Raw genomic sequence first — 18,998 nt, 5'->3', positions numbered from 1 at the left:
GTAAAAAGGAAATTAAATTTTTTCACCCTGTGACACAATAGATTAAAAAGATGTGACAGCCTCTGCTTCTTTAGACTTTCCTTTTAGTAATATCATTATAATTTACAAAGAACAAAATATTACACTGACTAATGCAACAACTGCCAAATACTCACAAGTCCAAGTTTTCCAGCTTCAATTAAAATCTTATTTAAGTATCTCCTGAAAACATGATTACTCTGGCTTTCGCAGTCTGTTTTCTTTTTCTTTTCACACTCGTTAATCTGTAATCATACGTTAAATTCTAGATTAGTTTTCAATAAAATTTAATAACAAATAATGGTGAAATTTCTAATCAAGCACACTAACCAAAATAATGTGAAGATGACCCCAAAAATAATTTGTCATGCTTATATTTATGAACCATACCATCAGTATGTAGCCTGCCAGCCCCATAAGTTTCAGAATTTTTTCACGCAAAGGGAAAAATTAAGTTAACATCAAGAAGCAAACTCAGCAGTCACTGCCCAACATTTCTTTTTGCTTGCTTCCTTCCTATCAGCTTCTGGTTAAACAAACAAAATCTACTGTAGAAGAATCTGTCAGATTATGAATAGGGAAAGCAGATCCAGTAGCAGTAATAATTATAACAATAATAACAGCTAATATTTCTATAGTGTTTACAGGTTATTTCATTTGATCTAACAATTCTGTGAAGGTGTTATCATTTTATCCCCATTTTACATATGAAAAGGAAGTCAAGAGAAGTTAAGGGCCCTGCCCGGGTTCATAGCATTATTGATCATGGAAGGCTCCAAACAAATCCCCTGGAATAGAGGGCCCACTGCCCCAACACCCACGAGCTCCCTCTATTCCTTACACTACCAGTTCTCTCTTCATAGAGATGACTACTGAAATACACAAATACAGAGTTGCTGGAACGTTGGTTCACTTCCACCGTGGCTGCCAACTCACTGGCTGAGAATTGTGGGAGTTTTTGGAGGTTGAATGTATTTACCAGTTTTCTTTGAATAGTTTTTGATTCAAAGCCATAAAATCTAGAACTAAGAAGTTTTTGTGAAATCATCCCTTTTTGTCTTAAAGGACTACTTTTACTAAAAGTCTTTAATTCTAGATTTTATGGCTTTGAATCAAGGCAACCTGGCATAAGAGCTAGTCACGAAACCTCTTAATGCACTGGGAACTGTCCAAGACTGTAAATAGCAGAGATGGTGCTAATCTACACTGAGAGAAGGAGTTTCACTATTCCAGTGAAATTACAGTTCTGGTCCCTATCCTTTTTCTTTTTAGTTGCACTGTGTATTTGTTAATATGTAGCCATTTGCTCCATATTCTCTACAATTTTTTTCAGAGTAATTTTCAAATTATCAAACAAGTTAAATGTTCATATATTCATATGAAGGTAACTGAATTTTTCTTAGAGATTTAATAGCACCATAAGTACCAAATAAATATCTCCTGAGATAAATTCAACTGTATGATTTGTTTCAGAACAAAGCTGAATGAATTATCTATTCATAAAAGCTAGCAATATGCCCATTCTAATTAATGATCAAGAATAAGTGGCTGGAAACAAATTCCTGAGAGAATTTTCACATTAACACAGAAGTTCTGAATGAAAGATTCTAACCTTGTAAGTTAAAGAATCAAGTCTGTTATAACATTCTGACATTTCATCAGCACATGACAAGTTGGAATCTGTAAGACTTATTTCCTTTTTCTCTGACTTTCCATAGTTCACCTATAATAGAACAAACAAAGATTTCAGTTTTTTAGAATCACAGTATCTCAGAGTTGGACCATCTAGTCCAAATTCCTCAACTATGTAGAAATTCCATCTGGCCTCTACTTGAACACTTCTAGTGATGAGGTACTCGCTATATAACAAGAGCAATTTTCTACATACCTCACAGGATTGTTGAGGAATTCAAATGAGACATGAGCAAAATGCTCTGTACATCTTGAAGTATAGGGCCAGCTAGGTAGAGTAGAGGACAGAGCTCCAGCCCTGGAGTCAGGAAGACAGGACCTGAGTTCTAATTCAACCTCAGACATTTGACACTTACTAGCTGTGTGACTCTGGGCAAATCACTTAACCCCAACTGCCTAACCAAAAAGCACAAAAAAAAAAATCTTAAAGCGTTCAAATAAATAGCAGCTACTGTTAATAAGGCATCCCTTTTCATTTTGAGGTAGTTCTTAAATTTGAATGCTGAGAAGCTTTTAATCAAGTTCAAAGTTTCAACAACATGATTTTGTAAATGGATTTTATTAATATTCTTCAACAACCTCTCCTCTCAAATACAAGTTAAGAATAACAGAATATCCCAGAGCTGACATTGTACTAGCATCTACTGCTGAAGGAGCTTATTTTCACGAATGCATGACTGCACACATATAACCTAGATCAAACTGCTTGCCTTCTCAATGAGGGGAAAGGTAAAGGAAGGAGAGAGGAAATTTGGAACTCAAAATTTTAAAAAATGAATGTTAAAAATTATTTTTACACATAATTGGGGGGAAATACTAAATGATTTTTTAAAGAGCCTATTTTCACATGCCAACCCAGAAATAACCAGGTCAGTTTTAAGAACCAATGATTTGACATTGAATCCAATTCAACAAACATTTATTCAGTATTTAATCTGCATAAGGCACCTATGCTAGGTGTTGGGAATAAAAAAATTAAATGGAAAAACTATCCCTGTCCTCAAGGAGTTTACTTCTACTAGGCAAAGATAATATTCAATTCAGTGCTCTCATAGCCCTACACAGTTAGAATATTCATACTATAAAACGAAAGTGTCTCTCCCTCTCTTTCTCACACACACACACACACACACCCAGAGATGAAGGTACCTGAGGAGCTTTTCTCATTGTTCCAGAAGCAGCATCATAATTAAGCATATCTGTGGGATCAATCCATTCATCATCTTGAGCATAACCAGGTACCATTAACAGAAATATACATAAGAGCAAAGAATTCAGCATCATGAAAAACCTAAATAAAAACATCCACACACATTACTTATAATGATTTTATTAAAGAAAACATAGTTTAATTCTTTCTAATTTTAAGTTTTTTAATCCATTTAACTAAAGAACACAGAAAAAGCCTACCTAATACTAGATTAACACAGAAATGAATTTTTAAAAATGTACAATTAGTAAAAATATGGCCCAAGAATTCATTAGAGAATGAAGTTGAGAGCCCTCCTAAATGGAAAGATGAAGAAAATGAGAAAACCTGAGACTAGCATTTAAAATGTAACAAAGAACAAAACAATAACATGAATCACTTAGGTATGTCAACCAAATGGAATCAGCCTTTAACCTGTGAATGGCCAAAGCAGGCTTGAGACAGGAAGTCAGGAATCAAACAGAAGATTAATTTCAAGGTGAGGGACACAATTTGCAAAGCAAGGACACATGCTGGAGCCCCACTCCTAGTGGGGAAATCTGCTTTAGTGTGGCTGGACCTCAATTTATATACTTGTGACTAGATAAATAGTCAAACACTGTAGTAGAGTAACAGCAGTGAGGCATAACAGCAACAGTGAGGCAAGGCTGTCTAGTAACAAAAAGTCCATTCCTAGCAGAGCTTCATGTCTGGGCCTGTTGATGTTTGCCCAAGCTCAGGGACCCTCTGTTCCAGAAGCTGAGCACAAAGGATTGTTGTTATGCCAAACTCGGGGCACAGCTTGCTTACTGGGCCTTAGCTCTACCTTGACAAGTCCTTCCAAATCAATTCATAAACATACACTAAATTGTAAGATCAATGGCCTCCTGTCAGTCATGCATCTATTTGGCAAACTGGTAAACTGTGTTACTTGGAAAGGTGGGGGTTGAGAGGGGCTCCACACCACAGACTGGTGTGTTGAGTCTGGAGAATTTTAGGACCCTGTGGAAGAGCAGAAATCACCAGGGAGGAGGAGAAATATTTGATTGCTTGTGGGCTACTGTGAGTTATTATTTTTTATGTTTGTTTACAGGCGTCTCTTTTCAAGTTTTTTTGTATCATATATGCTGATATGCATTTATTACTTGTAGGGCTCTGCACACTGAGGAGCTTGGGACCATGCTATGATCCTACATTTAAACTGACACAAATTATACACTACCCATATCTGGAGATTTCCTAGAGTAAATTCTGGATAGGAGAATATTGAGCCAAGAAGTATGTGGTATTTGTGGGTAGCTCCCAAGATGGTCCATCGTAAGTCAGAGCAGGGAGTCCAAGACCATGAGTTACAAATGGTGAAACTGAGGTTCAGGGAGGGGAAGTGATTTGTCCAGGGTCACACATCCCCTAAGCAGAAATGGCAGAATTTGAACCCAGTCTCCCTGACTGTAAGTCAAGCATTATGCCAGCTGCCCCAGGAACTGGGTGGTGGTGTGAAGATCTAATTAATAGCTAAGTCTTCAGGAATCTGCAAAGTAACCCATCTGGGAAGATGATATAATGAGTGGTCACAAGGAAGCAAAGCTCCCTAAAGAAACAGCCTTTCTATAGTCACTAAGCTGTGCATATGCTTTGACCCAATGGTATCATTACCAGGCCCACCTAAAAGAGATCAAAGAAAGAGAGGAAAAGGACCTATAAGGACAAAGAGATTTATAGCAGCTCTTTTGTAGTTGCCCCAAACCAGAAACTAAGGAGGTGTTCACCTACTGCAAAATGGCTAAATAGATTGTGGCAAATGAATATGATAGAATATTACTGTGCTGTAAGAAATAATAAAAACGACAGCTTCAGAGAAAACTGGGGAGCCCTCTGTTCACAAAGTTAATACACAATGCTAATGACATTACAGAGAAAAATAACTGCTGAAAGTCTGATCAATGCAAAGATAAACCACAAATCCAAAGAACTGAAGATGAATGATGCCACCACCTCCTGCTAGAGAGGTGGTGAACTTGAAGTACAGAATGAGACAGGCGTTTTTGGACATAAATAATATTTTTATTATTAAGAGCAATGGCAATATCTAGCATTTATGGTACATATCAAGGTTTGCAAAACAATTTACACATATTAATTTCATTTTATATTTCTAACAACTCTGGGAGGTAGGTGCTATTATTATTCCCACTTTATAGATGAGATAACTGAGATACCTCAGGCTAGTTTGGAACTCAGGTTTTTGAGGTATCTGAGACTAGATTTGAACTCAGGTTGTTTTTTGGCTTTTTTTTTATATAAATTTATTTATTTGTAGTTTTCAACATTCATTTCCACAAGTTTTTGAGTTCCAAAATTTTCACCCCATCTCACCCTCCCCCCACCCCAAGATGACATGCATTCTGAATATCCCTTCCCCTAGTCTGTCCTCTTTTCTTTCTCTCCCCTTCCCCTTCTATCTTCCTGTAGGGCAGGACAGACTTCTGTACCCCATTTCCTGTATTTCTTATTTCCCAGTTGCATGTGAAAACTTTTTTTTTAAACATATGTTTTTAAAACTTTAGGTTCCAAATTTCCTCTCTTCCTCCCTCCCCACCCACCCTCATTGAAAAGGCAAGCAACTCAATATAGGTTGTACATGTGCAGTTATGCAAAACACTTCCATAGTAGACATGTTGTGAAAAACTAACTCTATTTTCCTTAATCCTATCCTGCCCTCCCATTTATTCTATTCTTTCTTTTGACCCTATCCCTCCTCAGAAGTATTTACTTCTGATTACCCCCTTTCCCAATCTGCCCTCCTCTCTATCATCCCCCTGCTCTCTTGTCCCCTTCTCCCCCTATTTTCTTGTAGGGTAAGACAGATTTCCATACCCAATTGAATGTGTATGTTATTCCCTCCTTAAGCCAAATCCTATGAGAATAAGATTACTCATTCCCTCTCACCTTCCCCTTTCCCCTCCACTGTAAGAGACTTTTCTTTTCTTTTTTTTTGTGAGATAATTTACCCCATTCTACCTCTCCCTTTCTTCTTCTCCGAGTATAATCCTCTCTCATCCCTTAATTTTATTCTCCAGATATGACCCCTTAATCTTCAACTCACCCTGTGCCTATCTATCTACATATACATACATATAATTTTTTTCCTCCAACTACCCTAATACTGACAAAGGTCTCATGAGTTATAAATATCATCTTTCCATGCAGGAATGTAAACAGTTCAATCTTAATAAGTCTCTTATGATTTCTCTTTCCTGTTTACCTCTTCATGTTCCACTTGAGTCCTGTATTTGAAAGTCAAATTTTCTATTCAGCTCTGGTCTTTTCATCAGAATGCTTGAAAGTCCTCTATTTCACTGAATGACCATTTTTTCCCCTGAAGGATTATACTCAGTTTTGCTGGGTAGGTGATTCTTGGTTGTAATCCTATCTCCTTTGCCCTCCAGAATATTATATTCCATGCCCTGCGGTCCTTTAATGTAGAAGCTGCTAAATCTTGTGTTATCCTGATTGTGTTTCCACAGTACTTGAATTGTTTCCTTCTGGCAGCTTGTAATATTTTCTCCTTGACCTGGGAACTCTGGAATTTGGCTACAATATTCCTAGGAGTTTTCCTTTGGGGATCTCTTTCAGGAGGAGATCTGTGGATTCTTTCAATTTCTATTTTGCCCTCTGGTTCTAAATATCAGGGCAGTTTTCCTTGATAATTTCTTGAAAGATGATGTCTAGGCTCTTTTTTTGATCATGGCTTTCAGATAGTCCAATAATTTTTAAATTCTCTCTCCTGGATCTATTTTCCAGGTCAGTTGTTTTTCCAATGAGATATTTCACATTGTTTTCTAATTTTTCATTCTTTTGGATTTGTTTTACAGTGTCTTGATTTCTCATAAAGTCACTAGCTTCCAATTGCTCTATTCTAATTTTTAAGGAAGTATTTTCTTCAGTAATCTTTTGGACTTCCTTTTCCATTTGGCCAATTTTTCTTTTTAGGGCATTCTTCTCCTCATTGGCTTTTTGGACCTCTTTTGCCATTTGGGTTAGGCTATTTTTTAAGGTGTTATTTTCTTCAGTATTTTTTTGGGTCTCCTTTAGCAAGCTGTTGACTTGTTTTTCATGATTTTCTTGCATCACTCTCATTTCTCTTCCAGTTTTTCCTCTACTTCCCTTACTTGCTTCTCAAAATCCCTTTTGAGCTCTTCCAAGGCCTGGGACTGATTCATATTTTTCTTGGAGGCTTTGGATGTAGGAGCTTTGACTTTGTTGTCTTCTTCTGGTTGTATATTTTGATCTTCTTTTTCACCAAAGTAAGATAATATAGTCTGACTCTTTTTGCTGCTTGCTCATGATCCCAGCCAATTACTTGAGTTTTAAACTCTTTGTTAAGGTAAGAGTCTGCTTCCAATGTGGAGAATGTACTGTCCCAAGCTTCAGGGGTTTGTGTAGCTGTTTTCAGAGATACTTGTAGGGACCTGTAAATTTTCAGTTCTTCCAAGGTGGTATGATAAGGGGAGGTGTTTACTCCTTTCCTGGCCTGTGACCACAAGTATTCCTTTCTGTCCTGTAACTGTGAGGAGGGGTGCCTCTCCACAGCCACTACAAGCTCCACCATGCCAGCGCTCCTCCTCACCCCAGCACTGCCGCTCAGAACTGTGACCCAGATCCACACACGGGCAAAGCAAGAGATTCCTGCCTCAGCACTGGCAAAGAGATCCCTGCAGTCCCTCTCTGATCAGCCACTGGATTCCCCCTCAGTCTGTGGGCCGGAAGCTCGGGAAGCAGCTGCCCCCCCAGGGCCACGCTCTTGGGGAATGGAGCTGAAACCCCGCCTTCCTCTCTGAGCACCGACAGAAACAGCCTTTTCCCACTGACCTTCTAAGTTGTCTTTGGCATTAGTGGGTTGAGGAGTCTGGAAACCTCCACAGCTGCCCGCGATTCAGTCCTCTGAGGCCTGCTCCAGGTTCGCTGCGGCCTGCGTGCCCACGCTGCCTTGCGCTCCCAGCCCGGTGTGACACACCTTTCTGATCAATCATCCAGGTTGTCTTGGGCTGGAAATTTGTTTCACTCTGTCTTTTTTGTGGGTTCTGCTGCTTCAGAATTTGTTTAGAGCCATTTTTTATGAGTATTTGGAGGGGTTTGGGGGAGAGCTTAAGCAAGTCACTGCTTTCACGCCGCCATCTTGGCTCCGCCCCCTTGGCTTTTTTTTTTTTAAACTCCAGGTTCAGTACTCTATTCACTATGCCACCTAGCTACTTCTGATGTGGAAATTTGCTTTGCTTGGTAAAACTGTGTAGGCTTGTTGTGATGTTTAAAAAAAAATTTCAATGAAGGAGTGACCATAGAAAGAAGAGATAATAAATGCTTTTATAAGTAAATAATTTTAAAGTAGCAACAGGAAATAAAATTGCTACAAGGTTCTAGTGAAAAATCAAAGCTCACCCAAAAGACAATGTGTTCTAGTATTTAAAAAATTATAGAGAATGAAAAGCTAAGGAAAATGAAATTATTACTAAAATATTATCCAGAGTTGCATCAGAAACGATGCAAGAAATTCTGACAGATGCCTTCAAAAGGATTTCAATAGTAATCAAGCAATTAAAGGATGAATAAAATTATCTAACAGAATCTGAAGAATTAATGGAAGAAAAGAATACAATATAATCAAGATGGAAGAGTGAGATTTTAGAAGAGGGCCTGGCTCACATATTCCTCAAAAGACAGCAACAGAAAATTACAAAAAGGAAAACATCTTTAAAACTATGCAAGAGAATAAAAATCAACTAACATATATATGGATATATGTGTGTATATATTTAAATATGGAACAAGTGAAACAGCTAAGGTTATAGTGGAAAAGAATAAATATGGAAAAAGAAACAACAAAAACATCTGAGAGATACCCTCAATGGATAAGACTTTTAAAGAAATTAAGCATGCAAAAATTAACACTAATTTTTTTAAAGAGTCAAAAGAACAAATAAAAAGCAAGCTCAAAAAATTCATGGGGGAACTAAAACTGGATGAACAGAATCACAGAATTGTAAAGTTCCTCAGAACCTTTTCTAGACCATCCCACACTTGAAAAAGCATGTCCTCTACAATACACCCAAGAATCCAGCCCTTTATCTGAAGACTTCCAAGAAGGAAGACCCCACTACCTCCAAGGCAACCCATTCTAGTTTGTTCTATTTGTTGGTTTTTCCTTAGTTACAAGCAACTAAATGGTGTGCAGTGGTTATAACACTGGGGCTGGAGTCAGGAAGACTTGAGTTCAAATCCAGCCTCAGACACTTACTAGCTGTGTGACCCTGGACAAGTCACTTAACCTCTGTTTGCTTCAGTTTCTTCATCTGTAAAATGGGAACAACAATAGCACCCACCTATCAGGGTTGTTGTGAGGACTGAATAAGGTAATATTTCTAAAGAGTTATATAAATCTTAAAGTGTTATATAGATACTAGCTATCAGTCAAAAGCTGACAGATAACTCAACTGAAAAACAAGGCCAGAAAATAATCCAACTAAAAAGAATGTTTTGGAATCAATTTAGGTACATTTTAGGGGAAGAGCTTGGAGGGGGGGTGGGAGGAGGGGCGCGGAGATCCAATAAAGGAAACTTCAGGATTACAGAAAATATTAAAAAAAAAATGTCAGAACTACTGACAATAAGCAAAATGCTACAAATACAAATAAGAAATGCTCTATAAAACTTCAACCAGGAGAAACTTAAAACACAACTCACCTAGATATATATGTCCTCATCAAATGTAAAAACAATCCTTTAAACTTCCAGAAAGATAGCAATCACATATCAAAAATCATCAATCAGAATGTCACCAGATTTTTCTATAAAAAATAACCAATAACCAAAGAAGTTATACTTTAAAACATATAAAACTTCAAAACACAGGTAGCTTTAATTCCAAGTTTCCCAGTAAATCTTAACTTTCTATTTGAAAGCAAAAGATAGATATTTGCAAACCAAAAAAGATCTCAAAAATTTATGGATAACAATACACAAATCAAAAGATCTGAAGCTAAACTAGAGAGACCAAAAAAGAGATTTAACTGCCTGTTATAACTAGTTATTTTCCCCCTCAACTTATAAGCCTTCATCATGAGTTAAAAATAATTAGAGAATTATATGATCAAATTATTTAATAATAGAGGGATTAAAAGGAGCAAAAGATGACTAGAAGGGCAAAAAGAAATAATGGAAACATAAAAACTAAAGAATAGACAAAAACGAAAGGAGAAAGGAGTAATGGTGATCCCAAAGTAAAATTCCTTTTTTTGAAAATGGGATAACTGAGACTTAGACAGCCTTACAGATTAAATGTCAGAATTTTGCTTAGCAGTATTAGTTTTACTGCCAACACAGCTAGGTGGCACAGCAGATAGAGAGACGGACCTGGAGTCAGAAAGACCTGAGCTCAAATCCAGCATCAGATACTCAGTAGCTGTGTGACCCTGGACAAGTCATTTAACCTCTGTTTGCCTCAGCGTCCTCAACGGTAAAACAGGTTAATAAATGTGCCTACTTCCTAAGATTTTCTTTTTTGGGTTTTTTTTTTTAGGCAATTGGGGTTAAGTGACTTGCCCAGGGTCACAGAGTAAGTGACAAGTGATTGGTCTGAGGATGGATTTGAACTCAGGTCCTCCTGACTTCAAGGTCAGTGCTCTATCCACTGCACCATCTAACTGCCCCTTTCCTAAGATTTCTTATCCCACTTATCATAGTGCTTGGAATTCAGTAAGTGACATACAAATGCAAATTCTCTTCCTTCCCTAGTGCTGTTAAAAAGTAATCATCTTAAACATTTGGCATTAAATAAAAATGATCAATGGAACCAATCAGAGAAACTAGAAATATAAGCAAAAGTAAACCAGATATTAGTGGCTGATAAAACCAAGATTATAAAACATTAGGGAGAAAATCATTCAATAAAAATTATTGGGAACACTGGCTAGCAGCAAGGTGAAATATAAATCTGGATTAGCAATTTACACTTCAAAAAAATAAATTCCAGTAGGATCAATGTCCTGAACATTTTTAAATCATTAAAAATTTGTTAGAAAAAGGGATGCACTTCAATTATCAAAGAAAGAAAAAATTTTTTTTAAATCTTAACTCACTCATAGCTGGCTGGCTTATTCACTGATTCATTCATTCTTTCATTTATTTATTTATTGACAGGGTCTTTCCTTAGCTCTCCCAGGCTGGAAATGCAGCAGTTCACTCACAGGCCCCATCCCACTTCTGCCCAGCATAGTTATCACCTGCTCCATTCAAGGCATCAGCCAGTCCGCTCCTCCTTGAACTGCCTTGGTGACCACCTAATCCCATAAACTCACCAAACCAGTGCTGAATTGAAGGAACATTCTGTAAACTAATGTGTTTAAGGTTTACAGACCACTTAACAGGCAAGTACAGTTATCCTCATTTGACATATGAAGAGAGGCCACAGAGATTCAGAGAGGCTAACAACTTGCCCGAAGCCAGTATGTGATCAGATTGAGCTGGGATTTATACTCAAAGTCTCTTCAGTGCAAGAGCAGTGTTTTTTCCACTACACCAAACGAAAGAAATTACTAGAAACAAAACTTAACCAAAATGATCATACTCTTTGATTCAATGATATTCTGACAGCATAGTTTCTTAATCTGGAGTCCATGAACTTGTCTTTCAAAAAAAAATTAGTAACTATTTCAACCTAATTGGTTTCCTCTATTAATTCTACTTTAAAATTCTACATTTAAAAACATGCTGAGAAAGTATCCATGGTTAAGAACTCCTATACTGGAGTGACTATATCCTAATAATGTTATTTTTTACACATACATACATACATACATACATACATACATCTTTCTGGTGAGGCAATCAGGGTTTTAAGTGACTTGCCCAGGGTCACACAGCTAGTGTCAGGAGTTTGAGGTTAAATTTGAACTCGGGTCCTCCTGACTCTGATAGTGTAATTAAAAGGGGAGAAAAAGACCTATTTACCTGTACAAAACTAGTCACAGATATTTTATTTGTATTCTTGAAAAATAAGACAATTTATGTGTCCAAAGATTGGGGAACAGCTGAATAAATTGTTATGCATCAATTTGGGGCTACTGTGTCATTAAAAATGACAAACACTACGAACATAAAAAAAATACAGAAAGGCTTATTATACAAAGAAATGCAAAGTGGAGGGAAGAATTAGATGACCCTCCCGAGGCTCATGGATCATAAATTTAGAGATATTAGAAGTCATCTAACCCAACCATCTCATTTCACTCACAAGGAAAACTGAGTCCTAGACAGGTGAAATGGCTTGCCCCAGGGGATGCTATGTAAAACAGCTATATACTTTATTAGTACAGACTGAATTAGAGTTCAGAAGGTGAATTAAAGGATTTTTATCTTGTTAAAATTTACATCAATCAACAAACCTTTTTTTTTTTACTTTTTTTGGCTAGGTAATGGGCTTAAGTGACTTGCCCAGGGTTACTCAGCTAGTAAGCATTAAGTGTCTGAGGCAAGACTTGAACTCAGGTCCTCCTGACTCCAGGGCCAGGGCTCTATCTACTTCATCACCTAGGTGACCCTCAATAAACATTTATTAACACACTACAATGCCCCAGGCAATGTTGCTTAGGTACTGTGGAGGCAAAAGACAGTCCCTGCCCTCAAGAAGCTTACAATCTGGCGAGGAGGACAACATGCAAACAAATATATACAAAGCAAGGTTTGTACAAGAAAAATAGGAAATAATTAAGAGGGGGCAGGAAAGCCTTCCTATAAAAGATGTATCTTAGTTGGGACTTAATGGAAGCCAGTAAAGTCAGTAGTCTGAGCAGAAGACAAGTAAGTGTTCCAGTAACAGGGAACAAGCACAGAAAATGCTGAAAGCCAAGAGATGAAGTGTCTAGTTCCCAGGCCAAGAAGCCAGTGTCACTGAATCTAAGACAAGAGTTTGTTTTGGGGGATAAGGTGTATTAAGACAAAAAAAAAGTAGGAGACGGCTAGGTTATGAAAGACTTCGAATGCTAAAGCATTTTGTACTGGATCCTGGAGGCAACTGGGAGCCACTGGAGTTTATTGGGGGGGGGGAAGAGTGACATGGTCAGACCTGAGCTTTAAGGTGATGACCAATCTGATAGCTGAATGAAAGATGGAGTGGGGAGAGCCTTTTAGTAAGCTGACCCTCCAGCAGCTAACTGCAGTAATCCAGGTGATGAAGGCCTACCCTAGAGTAAGGGCAGGGTCAGAGGAGATGTGAAATCAGCAGGCATTGGCAACAAATTGGATATGGAAGACGAGATTTAGTGAGGAGGTCCAGGATGACTCCTAGGTTGTGAGCCTGAAGGACTAGGACAAGGCGGAAGATGCCCAGGACAGTAATAAGGCAGATAAAAGGTAATATGGTTTACATATCTTAAAAATATAGTTCCTATCATATGGCTTTATTTTTTCTTTCCTACTTTGTTGAGTTTTACAAAGTGTGCAAACGAATTTTTTTAAAAAATCTACGGGTAGACTTTTATTTACTGGCTGCAAGAAACACACAGTATAAAGGGCAGTACAAGGTGGTGCAGTGGAGAGAGCACTGGCCTTGGAGTCAATTCAAAATCCAACTTCACACACTTGACATAGTAGCTGTGTGGCCTGGGGCAAGTCACTTAACTCCGATTGCCTGGGGGGAAGGGGGGAAGAAACATACAGTATAAAGGGAGATGGAGATTAAATATACCTAAATCAACTAGTTTTTACGTACAGATAAATTCATTCATAGAATAAACATTTATTAAGCACCTACTATGTGCCAGGCACTATGCTATTAGTACAAGGGATAGAAAGATGAGTGGCCTGCAACTCAATTCAGATTTGTCTAAATAAAGCTTCCAACTAAAAGTGAATAAATACTAAGGATATGAGAGGAATATGAGCCACCAAGATGTAGTGCTCAGAGAGAGCAGCCTCGAAGGCAGTCAGAACTGGGGATTCGTTAGGGGCAGCTAGGTGGCGCAGGGGATAGAGCACCAATCCCAAAGTCAGGAGGACCTGAGTTCAAATCCGACCTCAGACCAAACACTTGGCACTTACTAGCTGTGTGACCCTGGGCAAGTCGCTTAATTCCAATTGCCTAAAGTTTAAAAAAAAAAAAAGAACTGGGTATTCGTGTCCTACCCCTGACAAAATTGGCTGAACGAACCGGGGCAAGTCGCTTAATTTAATCACGAGGCGCTCCGGACAATTCTCAATGGCTGGGAGTTTCGGGGAAGTTGAGAAGGTGCCAATCTGCCTCGGTAGCTGGGCTTCCCCTCACTTGGGGACCTATACTAAATGAAACCACAAGTCCGGCCCCTAAGCTATGGGAGGCTGGGTAAAGTCAATCAATAAGCGTTTCTTAATCGCCTATCGAGTTATACATCCTATGCTAAGCGCCGGAGATCCAAAAGGCAGCCTGCCCTCGGAGAGCTCACCTTCTAGCCCAAGTAAAGGATGGGTCTGAACGCCTCCAGGAGCGGAGGGAAGGAGGCAGAGGACAGAGAGAGTGGGAGAGGGAGGAGGGGGGAAAGGGAATTGACAGAGGAGTAGGGGCGGGAGGGAGGAAGAGAAAAGGGAGGGGGAAGAGAACTTCCAGTCTCTCCCTACTTTCCCCTCACGCTCCCAGAGTTTCGGACGTCAGGTCCCGTTCCCGCTTTTCTTGGGGACGAACGCCAAGCCCCGGGATCACCGAGCCCAGCCCGGCCCCGCCTCGTCCCTCGCGGGCTTAATTAGCATCCCAGGGCCACCCTCCACCCCCCACCCCCGCGCCTTTCTGCTCCGGACTCTCCCTGGTCTGCTCTCACAACAGCGGCCTGTGACCGACCCCCGCGGGGCCAGGACCAAGCGAGAGGGGCTCGAGACTCGGAGGGAGGCCGGGCTCTGGAGCCAGGCCCAGGGGGAAGGAGGGAGACGGCAAGGGCTCCATAATAAACAAGCTCACCCCAGAAGAGAGCCCTCCAACCCTCTCACACTGGACGAAGGACGAAACCGAGGCACGGGAAAGAACACCTTCCTCTCCCCCTACTGGGTGTGCTCCCCGAGGGCCCGAGCGCCGCTGCCCACCCAGGGGTCTCAGCCTCGCGGCTCACGTCCTCCCCGGGGTCTCGAGAACACGCAGGACCCCGCAGACGGACATCCTCCCCTCTCCGCGCTTGACAAAAACAAACGCACCGGCCTCGGCCCCGGTTCCGACCAGCTCAGCCCGCTGGAGACTGACAGTTGGAAGGGGGCGGAGCCCTTCTCCCAGGCGCCCTCGAGGGAGCGCCGAGCCATCCACTCACCGCGCGTGCGCCGAGCGCCACATCGCATCGACGTGTTCCGCTTTCCCCCTCCCGCCTCAGACTGATGCTGTTGGTTGGTAGCTTCCTGTTGGGACTTGGAAAGTGCCCAGTATCACAGAACCTTCCCCCCCTTTTTTTAAATTTTTTTTTATTAATTTATTTTAATTTATCAACAATCTTACATAAGCTTTTGAGTTTTAAATTTTTCTCCCCCTCCCTCCCCAAGACGGCGTGAAATCTGATGTAGGCTCTACATATATATTCCTATTAAACATATTTTCACATTAGTCATGTTGTAAGGAAGAATTAGAAAAAATAGGAGGAACCACAAAGAAAGAAAACAAAACAGAAGAAACATTCAAACTCCATAGTTCTTTCTTTGTATGTTTGAGACTTTTGGAGATGTCTTAGATCCTTGCATTGTGGACAAGGGCTAACTCTATCAAAGTTAGTCATCTCATGACGTGGCTGTTACTGTGTGCAACTCACTTCATTCAGCATCAGTCCATACAAGTCTTCCCAGGTTTTTCTGAAGTCCGCCTACTTATTTTTTATAGCATAACAGTATTTCATTACATTCATATACCATAACTTAAAGCCTTTTTTTAAATAAAAATTTTTTTACAATTAATAAGCATTTTTTTCCTCTTCCTCCCACATCACCCTCACGAGGAAAAAACCCAAAATAACACACATTAAGCACCTACTATGTGCCAATAGAACAAACATGCATAATCAAAACAAATTCCCATACTGGTCATGTCCAATATTGACTCTCTTGATTAGGTGGTCTTATCAGTTCTCTAGAATCGTGGTTAGTCATTGTGTTGATCAGTTTCTAAGGCTTTCAAAGTTGTTTTTAAAAATGCATTTATTGTATAAATTTTCTCCTGGTTCTGCTTACCTCATTTAGCCAGAATCAACAATCCAATAAATACTGATTAAATGCTGCCTAGGTGCCAGGCACGATGTTAAGCTGTGAGGATATAACTGATGATTAAAAAAAAAAAAGACAGCCTGTACCCCCAAGGAGCTCTGAATTTAATTTGGGGAGACAGCACACAAAAGGAAGGTGGAAAGAGGAATGGGAATGGGATAACGGGGCATCTTGTTCTGTAGAGTTGAAACCAGGTAGAGCAGCAGATGAAGAGTGGAATGAGTTGACAATCTAGTTTCTGCACTTTATACATAAAGGAAGGCACTGGAGGAGGCTGAGGGAGATGGTGACCAGAATCAGAATGTTGAGCTGAAAGGAACCTTAAAGGTCATAGGGTCCAAACCACCCCAGTAGAGGGTAAGTCCTAGGAGGGGTGGGGAACCTGTGGCCCCCACCCCTATGAGACTAAGTGACTTGGCTAGACAAACGTGCCCAACTTTTTGGGTGTCAAGGCTCCCGATGGAAGTCTGGAGAAACCTATGGACCCCTTCTCAGAATAATGCTTTTAAATTAATAAAATAAAATATATAGGATTAGAAAAGAAACCAGTTATATACAAATATATGCACCAAAACATTTTTTAATAAAATAAGTGCACGAACCCTAAATTAAGAACCTCTGTGCAGTTACCAGACTTTTATATGATTTAGAGTTTGCAAAGCAGCTTTTCATAGGTTTTTCCCAACTTTCCCCCACTAGAAACCTTGGACTTTGCTCATGGGACATCAGTCTCTGACAGATAAGCTTTTGACTTTTCCTGCTCAGAACTGGACCTCCACAACGCTTTCATCCATCCATCCCCATACCGTGCTGTTGTCACTCTACCTAATCATTCCTATCTCCCCTTTGTTCCCCTCCAATCTTAAATTCTACCCCTGGGATGCCTAGTTCTAATAGATGAGCTTTAGCTTTCTCTTGGGCAGCTAGGTGGCGAAGTGGATAGAGTGCCAGGCCTGAAGTGAAGAAGATTCAAGTTCCTGAATTCAAACCTGGCCTCAGACACTTAGTAGCTATGTGACCCCAGGCAAGTCATTTAACCCCGTTTGCTTCCGTTTCCTCATCTATAAAACGAGCTGAATAAGGAAATAGCAAACCATTCAGTATCTTTGCCAAGAAAAGCCCCAAATGGGGTAACGAAGAGTCACACACAACTGAACAACAAAAATTCCAAAACCAGGCTTTTCAACCATTTCCTGGCTGCCTCAACACCATGATGCCTCCTCCCTGCCGCACTTCCCTTTTGTGTATTGTCTTCCCTTATTAAATATAAGCTTATCAAGGGCAGAGAATGTCTTCCTTTTGTATCCTCAGCATCTAGCACAGTGCTTAGTAAATGCTTTCTCTTATTTAAGCCTTACAACAGCCCTATATGAGGTAGATTTTTATAGGAATTGTCCTCCTTTTGCAAGTGAGGAAACTGAGGTTGAGATGACTTTCCCAGGGTCCCACTGCTAGTAGGTCTTAGAAGTGGGTTGTGAACTTAGTTCTCTGTGATTTACCTAGTCCAGTGCTCCGTCCACTGCACACCCTGCCCCTGAAGCAGATTTGTTGAAAGAAGCTGTCTCTCCTTAGTTAAGATCTGTGAAGTGACTTCCTGAGATGATAGAGCTAGTAAGTGCCAGATCCAAGACTTGAATCGCAGTTTTCTAAGTCTTGATTCTAAATCTAGTACTCTTTGCATCCACTCACCAGATTTTCTCCCTCTCCTCCATCTCTGCACTTCCATTCTTCTTTCTAGTTATTTCAAGGTTCCATGATTTCATTTTCATGCCCATTCTACAAGAAAGTGGATTGAAACTCTTTAAACTTACTAAGAATTCTGGAAACCAAAAAAAAAACATTATCCTTAGGTCAGAGTGGTAATGAGCCTTTTTCAAAAAGTTAGCTAAGTTGTGAAATACTCCATCTCTCAACTCTGTACATTTCCACTGGCTGTCTCCCCCATTCCCCCACAGCCCCATGTCTGGTCTGGAATACTCTGCTTCTTCATCACCTCCTGGCTTCCCTGGCTTCCTGCAAGTCTCAGCTAAAATCCCATCTTCTACAAGAAGCCTTTCTTGATCCTCCTCAATCCTAAGTGCCTTCCCACCAAGATAAGATCTAATTTGTCCAGTACAAATCCTGTTTGTACATGGTTCTTTACATGTTGTTTCTCCCATTAGAATGTGAACTCCTGGGGCAGCTAGGTGATGCAGTGGACAGAGCACCGGCCCTGGATTCAGGAGGACCTGTAGTTCAAATCTGGCCTCAGACACATAACACTAGCTGTGTGTGACCCTGGGCAAGTCACTTAATCCCATTGCCCAGCCAAAAAAAAAAAAAGAATGTGAACTCCTTGGAGGAGGAACTGTTTTTACCTTTCTTTGTATCCCCAGCACTTGGCAGGGTGGCTGATAACTGGTACTTAATAAATGCTTGCTGACTACTTCTGGAAAGGAATGTGGAATTAGGGCATGTGGCACATGTGTGTGTCATGGACTAAGCATGAACTGCTATCCTTTACATCCACCAAACCCTACACATGTGAACTACTATACAGATACTTTTCCCTAATATTGTATTCGTAGCTGTTTTTGAATTTAAAAGTAGGACTTCACATTTATTCCCTATCTGGCCCAGTATTTCAGTCTATTAAGATTCTTTAGGATCCTGATTCCATCATCCAATGCAGCTCCCAGTTTTGTATCATCCACAAAAACAAACCTGAATAATTAGAAACTTTGTCTAATTACCAAACAGAACTCTCCATTAAATAGCATTGCCTCCAAGTCAATTTAAGAAATAAAAGTTTAAGAAACAAAAATACCACAAAACTGAAAAATACAATAATTGTGAGCTGGGC

The 18,998-nt window shown here is 39.9% G+C and overlaps 1 protein-coding gene across 5 annotated transcripts in view; it reads right to left on the bottom strand.

Annotated features, from left to right (window-relative positions):
- CLCC1 (chloride channel CLIC like 1) overlaps positions 1–15,196 on the bottom strand; it is a 32,327-nt gene extending 17,131 nt beyond the window's left edge. For 2 of the 5 annotated variants that reach the window (XM_021000519.2, XM_021000524.2), the window contains exons 1-5: positions 14,880–14,969; positions 9,641–9,744; positions 2,860–3,001; positions 1,631–1,741; positions 156–263 (exon numbers count right to left, since the gene is read on the bottom strand). In XM_021000519.2, coding sequence (XP_020856178.1) covers positions 156–263; positions 1,631–1,741; positions 2,860–3,001; positions 9,641–9,660 — 381 coding nt within the window. In that variant the 5' untranslated portion in view covers positions 9,661–9,744; positions 14,880–14,969. Of the gene's footprint in view, positions 1–155; positions 264–1,630; positions 1,742–2,859; positions 3,002–9,640; positions 9,745–14,879; positions 14,970–15,109 lie in introns of those variants that run through there. The other 3 variants (XM_021000522.2, XM_021000527.2, XM_021000526.2) reach the window with 3 other exon arrangements.
- Positions 15,197–18,998: the final 3,802 nt, after the last annotated feature.

The sequence above is a fragment of the Phascolarctos cinereus genome, unplaced genomic scaffold, assembly GCF_003287225.1.
Source record: "Phascolarctos cinereus isolate Bilbo 61053 unplaced genomic scaffold, phaCin_HiC Scaffold_5;HRSCAF=322, whole genome shotgun sequence".
Lineage (NCBI taxonomy): Eukaryota > Metazoa > Chordata > Mammalia > Diprotodontia > Phascolarctidae > Phascolarctos > Phascolarctos cinereus.
This window is presented reverse-complemented; position numbering and strand designations above follow the sequence as displayed.